The following is a 9,017-nucleotide window of genomic DNA, read 5'->3' on the forward strand; positions in this document are numbered from 1 at the left end:
GAGAGCCTAGGCCTTCTTTGAAACACAAGAAAGCACATAGGAAAAGATTTCAGGACAAACCTGAAAGGAATCCAGATCTGGGAGGCCTCCTTCCTTAAGATCATAGGAGGTTACTAAGCTATCGACCTGGAGGTCATTTCAAGCTTAGCCTTTTCATCCCAGTGTAATATGATAGATACTCTAGTCAGTACTCAGGATTGTATTTATTAATGACTGCCCATGTCCAGGAGGGCTGTGGGTGCTATCCCCGGTAAGAATTTAGAGTGCCCCATCCACTTGCCCCAGGGTCCTTTTGAACAGTGTCATGGACGTGCTGTGCATTACTTGAATTGCCAGCCTTTTCCAAAGATGCAACAGTTGCTGGGAGACGGATCTGTCCCTCCAGCACATCCTATTCAAGTCACAGGCCATATTTAGGTCCCTGGAATGGGTAGCTCTGGTCCTGTTTGATTTGTGGATGTGCAGCAAATTCATTAGGTTTGGGTCCGAGATTGCTCTGTAATCCAGGCATAAGTCTCCCCTAAGAAGTCTGTATGATTCTGTGTATAGTGACAGGTATTGTAGTTAGTCTGTGTAAGTCACGTGCTGGAGTCTCTTGATCTTCTTAGTTAGAAACCTCTGAGGTGTCTTCAGTTGCTGCAGGTGCTTTGTACAGTACATGCCGAAGATGATGATATACTCAATTATGGGCCTGATTAGTGATGAGTATAGAGGGGTTATAACCTCCTTTGCTCTGGAGGTGATGTCTTTGCTAATCAAGTGTGCTACCTAGAAAGCCTTCCTTACTACAGTAGACATGTGGTAGTCAAAGTTAAGGTCGCAGTCTACTTGTGATCCCAGGTCTTTTACCACTTTGTAGGTACACAGGATATTGTTTTTAATTTGATAGCATGAAGGGGCATTGTTTTTACTAAAGGGAATGATGATGCATTTCTTTGCATTCAGATTGAGACCACGACTAAGACACCAGTCATTGGTATGTGTAAGACCCTCTTAAAGTATATTGACATTGTTTGGGGATTCGGAAATTGCACTCAGTTTGCAGCCGTATACAAATTTGGTCAGCCACAGCCCCTTAGTTTTGGCCTGAACTTCTGAGAAGTATATACCAAACAGTAGGGGGACCAGCACTGACTCTTATAGCACCCCACTGGTGACAGGTCTGCTGGTTGATGTGGAGTTGACCCACTTTGATGATGTGTTACTGGTTTGAGCCAGTTGGCAGCCCATCTTACAACTATGGGTTTACATTCAGTTTGCTAAGTTTATCTGTAATGCCTGAGTTTGGGATTATGTCAAAGGCCTTTGCCAAGTTGAGGTATGCTGTTTGCACGTATTTGCCCTTGTCAATGGGCCTGGTCACATTTTCGAAGAAGTCCACCAGGTTTAACACGCAGGATCTGCCCTTGATGAAGCCGAATTGGGTTGGATCCAGGGTTTGGAGGTTGTCTACGTCTTTATTTATGAGGTCAATGATGATGCATTCCATGGCTTTGCAGATGAGGCTGGTCAGACTTATAGGTTTATAATTCCCTGGGTTTACAACTAAAAAACCACAATAGCTACACTGGAAATGAAAAACAACAACCAAAAACAGCCCTTTAAGTGTCCAGTACTTTTAATACTCTTTTGTCAACAGACTTCTTTGGTTTCTTAAACAATTATTTTGAGTTTAATGGTAATTTATACCAGCAGACACAAGGTACTGCCATGGGGACATCCTTTGCCCCCATGTATGCTAATTTATTTATGGGTCTATTTCAGACTGGATGTATTTGTTTCAGAATTTTTTAGAAAATCTGTTGTAAGGTATTTTAGATTTATTGATGATCGTGTATTCCTTTGTGATGGGGGACATGAATTTGTTAATGATTTTATTCAGTATTTACATAGTAATAGATTTAGTCTCAAATTTAGCGATTTAAAAGTGGGTCATAAAGTGTCATTTTTGGGTGTTGTGTTAGAAGGTATGGTTGGGGATTGTGTCTACACTAAAGTTCATAGAAAGTTTGTTGATGGAAATCAGTATTTAAATGGTCAGATTTGTCATTTCCCACACACTTTGTTAGCAGTCCCTTATGGTGAGTTTTTAAGGTTATGGAAACTTTGTAATAATGCAGTGGAATTTTATGAAGAGTTAGTGTACAAAGGAGATGTTTATTAAAAGAGGTTATAATTTTAATTTGAATGAGTATTCAAGATCTTGTTAGTGGTAAATGTGGCAAACAGCGGGATTTTAAATTTAATGGAAGTATTACCCCTCAGGAAAGATGTGAGAATAAACAAAACATATGATGTTCATCGTGTTTCACTGTTGCAGTCATTACTCTTGGGTTATCCTGCTGGCAGGCTACCCGCAGTCGGCCTGAATTCCAAGGTCCTGGTCCAGCGTCGGTTGCTGTCGCCTCTTCCCTGACGTCCGTGCGCCAGGGGTATAAAAGATGCAGCCGACACCATGCAACAGTGAATATACTCTAACATTTACATTTATGGTAGGTACACAACTATACTTTTTGTTACTACTTATAGCCCTTTTAGCCCTGAAGTAATACATTTATTAGGTTCATAGGTGAGTACTAGGCTAATGGCCCTGGGGCCTTTACAAGTCTAGCCCATAGAAGTGCCCTGGCATTGTGCCACCCGTCATTTGTTCCCAGTGCCTCTATCAAGTAGAGCCACTGGAGTGATCCCCAGGGTGAACTTTCTATTTCCCATCCACTCATCAAGATTTCTCTGCTAATGAGGTGCTCTGCTTGACATTTATGGGAAGTCTATTCCAGAGCATGGGTAGTCTGTGGGTTATGAACCTGACCTTTCAGCATGTTCTGTTGATTGTGTTAATGAGGTTGAGGTCTTTGGAGCGTGTGGTGCGGAGGGACTGGGATTTCTTTAGATGTAGCATTTCTAACAGAGCTGGGTCAGACATGGCTTTGTAAGTCAAGGAGAGATTGCCTCTTAGTAGACGATATGAGACAGAGAATAGCTGGAGGTTTTTGAGTCTGTCCATATAGGACACGTGTTTAAGGCCTAGGATCCTATTCATGAGGTACTTTTGTGCCCTCTCTAACTGTTGCAGGTGTCTAGTGAGGTACATGCCAAATGGAGCATTATACTCTATGATTGGTCTAATGAGGGAAGAGGAGAGAAAAATGACCTCTTTCTTCCTGGATGCAAAACCCTTGGCAATGAGATGGGCCACATAGAAGGACTTTCTGACCATAGTGGCAATGTGGTGGTTGAAGGAGAGGTTGCTGTCAACCTGTGTCCCCAGATCTCTTATAACGCCTTCAGTGTTCAGTGGGCTCCCATCGATGTGGTAATTAGTGGGAACTGAGTTTTTCAGAAAGGGGATGATGACGCATTTTTTGACATTAAGCTTAAGGCTATGGTTTTGACACCAGTCATTGCTCTGTGGGGCCTTTCTGTAGGATGTCTGCATTACTTGGGGAGTTAATAATGGCTCCCAGCTTGCAGCCGTCTGCAAATCTGGTCAGCCAGAGTCCCTCTGTGTTGGCCTAGACTTCTGAGAAATAGATGCCAAACAGGAGAGGACCCAGGACCAATCCCTGTGGGACTTCACTCGTGACTGGTCAGCAGTCTGACATGGAGTCTGGTACTTTCACATTGTGGGTTCTGTCTGTGACCCAATTTGCAACCCACCTCACAATATAAGGGTTGATGCCTAGTTTGCTGAGTTTGTCAGTAATTCCTGAGTGAGGAATGGTATCAAAGTCCTTGGCCAGATCGAGGTAGCTGAATGAACTGTCTTACCTTCATCCACCGCTCTGGTGATTGACTCAAAGAAGTCAACCAGGTTGAGCAGGCATGATCTACCTTTCAAAAAAACAAATTGCATGGGATCTAGAGTTTGGAGATTCCCTATGTCTTTGTTAATTAGGTCCATGATGATGCACTCCATAGCCTTACATGTCAGACTCGTGAGGCTAATGGGGCAATGATGTCCAGGGTCTGTAGTTGCTCCTCCTTTATGGAAATGGATGACACTAGCAGTGTGCCATTCGGTAGGAACAAAGCCTGAGGTGAGGCTGTGAGTGAACAGAGCACACAGATGTGGTGCCAGTTCATTTTGTAATTCACGTAGAACACAGCCAAGGGATATTGTCGGGTCCCATGGAAGCTGTATTCTTGACCTTAGACAATGCAGCTTTAACCTGTGCTGCAGTAATGCTGGGTGCCTGGCATTCTTCCGGTATTGAGATTGGTCCTTTGTGGGGAGGGGGTTAAAGTTGGCACTGAATCTGTCGGCCAGTTTGTTGGCAATATCCGTTGGCTCAGTATAGGAGGTACTATTGTGCAGTAACTCAGAGCAAATCTGAGTATTGCCATGGAGATTCTTCATGTAACTATAGAAGGCTTTGTGGTTGTTTTTAGTGTCTGCCGCAATTCTGCCTTCATAACTGGCTCTGGAGGTTTTGATGAGGGATCTCAACTTTTTGTTGAGGCTAATAAGGGAATTTTTCCAGCCTTGGGACTTCACCTTTTTCTGCAACAGTTTCCTCCTTCTGTTGCTTCTGTTGTAGAGTTTATTAATGGCAGGAGACCACCAGACTGGCTTTTTTTTTTTTTTTTTTTTTTGGAGGAGAGCATCTTGGTTCTGTTGGGTATGGCTGGTTCCATTCATTTAAGTATGTGTTCGTACTGTGCATTGGTGTATGATTTGGTAGTCATGCATCTGTTTTCCATTGGCATGGGTTCTGTGAAGTTAGCCACTTCTGTTTGAAGCAAAGGTGTAGCTAGGCATACTCTTTGTACGCTACTGAATACAAATTTCTAGACATTGCTTAGTATGGTCTATAAAAAACATGGTTTCACTATGTCCACAACTGCCTGAATTAATGCATCCAAATAACAGTTATGTAGATTGAAAAATATATATTTAATGGTTAGAAGGAAGATGATGCAGACATTTAGTGCTTGGGAGGTAATGTGTCAATTTATTAATTGCAAGGTGGGTTGGGGGGCAGCAGTAACAGCACACTAGTACAGAATTAAATTCCCTGGCTACACTCTGTGAAGCTGCTGTTAAAAAGCATCCTGTGCCTCCTATCACCCTCACCCCAAAAGCCCAAAGCCCATCTCATCAGTCTGGGATCTTAAGTTTGTGGATGAAAAATTTGCTCTGCTGCCCTGTCAACCTGCAGGCGGAGATGCTGTCAAACACATATCCTAAAAGACTTTTTTAGTTGCCATCTCCTCAGCCAGAAGGATCTTTGAATTGTAGGCCTGAATGTGAATCGAGACTTGCCCTGCTTTCTTTAATGACGTGGTGTCACCTCTCATGTTAATGATGGGCTCTGACATTTTCTTGTGAATTCTTCTGCCCAGACCCAGGTTTTCCCTAATTCCAAACTTAGACTGGAGAGGATTATTTGAACCACTGATGTGCACAGGCATGTCCGATGTTCTGTTAACCAAACCAGACCAAAAAAATCATTTATTTCAACTGTTAGGAAAGCAGGCTAGTGTGACATCCAGACAGCTATTGCACTGTATTATCTTTTGTTGTTATGCCCTGTAGAAGACCCCCAGCTCTGATCTGGATAGGTCAGAGTGCACTCAAGGTAGCTGTGATTTCTGCAGCCTTTTTCAAGAATGGTTTAGCTGAGAATATATGTAAGGCTGACTCTATTTTCATTCACCCTTTTCTAAACCTAACTTTAGGTGCAGGCATAGGGCCGGTTTTGCAGAGTCCTTCAGGGAGTGCGGTAGTCCTCCACCCAAGCCCTGGGTCAGTGATCTTTTTTTGCTTAATCTTCTTTCATAAATTTATAAATGTTCTGAGGCAATGAGCTTTTACGATGGACTTAGTACATTTATCTGAGGGTACTCTCAAAAACAGGAGATGTGTAGATAGTGGAATCATTTCTTTAGTTTTCACTCTTGTCCTGAGTAGGTATATTTTAGAAACTTCTTCCCTTTTCTAATCTCTCGGGCATTTTCTGTCTTATGTTCTACATAGGTGTGTGTGTGTGTGTGTGTGTGTGTGTGTGTGTGTGTGTGTGTGTGTGTGTAGCACTTCATTTTGATGAAGTGTCCTGGTGCTAAGGATCTCTAGAAGTTAAGTTACCTCTTTTTGGGGAGGTCCCTCTGATAGCGTACACAGGTTTGCAACTCAACAGCAACCCTTCCTGTTAACCAGAGTAGTGGAGTTGGAGGTGCAGATATGCTTGTCGGTGATGATGATCTCCAAAAATAAGAAAAGTGATGTAGGCCATGTATTCCTTCACAACCAGGCTTCCCTTTAATGTTTAGAGCTTTGAAGATAACTCCACATCCCAAGTAGAACCATCTTGACAGTTATTTAAATCTGGCCGAAAGCACATCTGCATGTTGCTATATATGATTATTTTAAATACATTGCAGCAATGTTCCCACTGTTCACATATCTGTGTTTATGATGGCTACCATCAAATAAGTTTGCTGTTTTTGAGAGCCAGCAGTTCTGTGCCGTAGTGACTTTACTTTTCTTTCATGGCTCTGTCTATCTGTGCAGTTTCAGTTCTTGACTTTAACAGGTACTTGTCCTTAAGTTACCTTTCATGTGCAAAAATGGGAAAAAACATGTGGGTGGATCTGTCTAAGCCTGTACCAGAACATACCTACGCACTTAGGGAAACCCTTTGCTTTATTTCACTCCCACTACTAACATCTTTGGCTGCAGCATATCTGGGATTTTTTGCCATTGTGAGAAGTTTATAGTTGCTGACTAAGAGGTTGTCACATATTAAATGCTTGTGATTAATACAATTATGTTCTCTTTATTCTAACACTGTATGCTGTGTGGGCAGTGCTATCACAGTTGCATTATAGAGCTCAGAGCTTAAGACAGAGGTTTTCTGTCTGAGTGGAGATACTGGGACAGCTGTCCAGTGGAACTCACGTGTTCGAAGACGAAAGTGCCTTGACTAAGGTGCAGTCTAGTGAGTAGAATGGTCGAATGGTGGGGAATTCTGGATTGTGTTTGAGAAGAGCCAGATGGCATGGGGACATGACTGTCATCTTTGACTTTGTCATTGCGGTATGCCTTCTTTTTTGTCACAGAAGAGGAAAATGACCGTAAATAAATAGTGGTAGACTTTCTAGTTACAACAATTGGTATGTTAACTTGATAACACTTATTCTAGTAACTTCCAAAGTTAGTAGCAGTTTTGTATCAGTGATTCTGGGCCCAGAGTCTTGAGGTGTGAAACCTCAAGAATTGGATGTAATGGCTGTTTTCTGAGGATTTACTGCCATTTGATATGTCTTCACCATTGTATATCTGTTTATTTGATTGTGTCTTTTTTTCTGGATTCTGCTAGGCAGCGATAGGTAAACTCAATAGGGAAAAATGCCTACATTTTTTATGTAGTGATTTATTTGCATGTCAGCAAACATTTTCTGTATGCTTGGCTATACACAGCTGGAATGTTGCATTTTCTGGTTTTAAGGGGAAGTGGCACAGCAAATAGTGTTGTCAGCTCACAGCAAGAGGTTCCCTGATTCAGTTCTCATCTAGGGTGCCTTCTGTGCAGAGTCTGCATGTCCTGTCTGTGTTTGCATGGGTTTCCTCTGGGTGCTGTGGTTTCCTTCCACATTCCAAAGGCATGCACTAGGTGGATTGGAGACACTAAATTGGCCATAGGTGTGTGTGCACGTGTGTGGTGTGGAAGAACTACTGTAGCAGGACTAGCCATCCAGCAGCGTAAACCTTGGCGCTAGATGATTGTCATCATCAAAGTAACACTCCAGTCCCATGTGCAAAAATGTGAAAAAGAGGTGATGGATGGATGGAAGGTGAAAAAAGTATTGGCCAAGACACCATAGACATCCTGTTTTGTTTTTATGAATGATGACTTGTTTTGTTTCACTTACATCCAGGCACCCAGCAAGCAAACTAGCATGAGGGTTTGTAGCAGTTTGGTTTAATGTGTCATCTCCTAGACTGTGCACCCCATGAGTACAAAACCTCTTCTTTAAGCGAACTTCAATGCTAGTGTTTCCAACATGTGACCTCAGTCCTTATTTGAAATTGGGACCCACATCTTTCAGGTCTGAGGTGACACACTAACAACAGGCATCCATATCATTACACAATATAAGGCAATAATACTTTGAAACAGTAATAAGACAAAACCAGAAAAAGTCTGTATGCACCAATTTGTGGGCATTTTAATGTAAAAGCTGTTACAATAGCAAGTAGCCTGGAGAGCAGCTCCGATGTTTGTCTAAAGTATGTTATAATATGATTTTTTTTCCCTTCTAGACAATATTATGCATATCTCACAGACACACAGTGTAAAAGGGTCGGAACCCAGTGCTGGGTTTTTGGGTAAGTTTATTTATTTTAATATATGTTGTAGTATAGCTGTACATGTCAGTTGTTTTAAAGGCAAACAAGTCATCTCTTGATGAGTTTGATTCACAAGACCCCACCACCAGCCCTACATTCAAACTTTGTGGCTCTTATCCTTGTATGTCTTAGCATTTAGCTGGCTAACCAAATGAAAATATGTATGTTGTTTACAGATGTAATCATCTTTGCCTCAGGTGACTGTGATTTGTATTGTGTACTGTAGCAATTTGCTGCTTGGATATGAAGTAATTGGGATAAAAATCAGCACACCCAAATTGGGGGTCATGGTCATGTCCAAGGCAGGAGTGGTTTTCTATTTGCAGGTGAGATAGGAGCAGGTAGCCCAGGTGGTGGATCTTGAAGTGGTGTTCCCAAATAAAATTAGAGGTGAGCAGAAGACTTGCCCACTGGATGGGGCAGATGTGACAATAGTGTAGATATTGTACTAGACAGTAGTGGTGAAACAAGTCATTGGTTAAAGGTGTCCATTTATGCATCAGTTTGTCTTGCCATCATTTTTCTGTGGTCTTCAGCTTCAGAGGTAGTAACTGAAAGGATGAGGTTGTGGATGTAGGTGTGACAGGGTGGCTGGGCTAACTCTCCAAGACAGAGTGAGGAGCTTAGAAATCTTGGATGATTTCACAAAACACTTCTTGGGGGG

The 9,017-nt window shown here is 42.2% G+C and overlaps 1 protein-coding gene across 1 annotated transcript in view; it reads left to right on the top strand.

Annotated features, from left to right (window-relative positions):
• The window catches only part of PTDSS1 (phosphatidylserine synthase 1), an 811,205-nt gene that overhangs the window by 551,706 nt on the left and 250,482 nt on the right, over window positions 1-9,017 (top strand). Inside the window, exon 9 of the mRNA XM_044065621.1 lies at window positions 8,267-8,332. Coding sequence (XP_043921556.1) covers window positions 8,267-8,332 — 66 coding nt within the window. The remainder of the gene's footprint in view (window positions 1-8,266; window positions 8,333-9,017) is intronic.

Source organism: Protopterus annectens, chromosome 3.part0 (genome assembly GCF_019279795.1).
Source record: "Protopterus annectens isolate FY-2018-M chromosome 3.part0, PAN1.0, whole genome shotgun sequence".
Classification (NCBI taxonomy): domain Eukaryota; kingdom Metazoa; phylum Chordata; order Ceratodontiformes; family Protopteridae; genus Protopterus; species Protopterus annectens.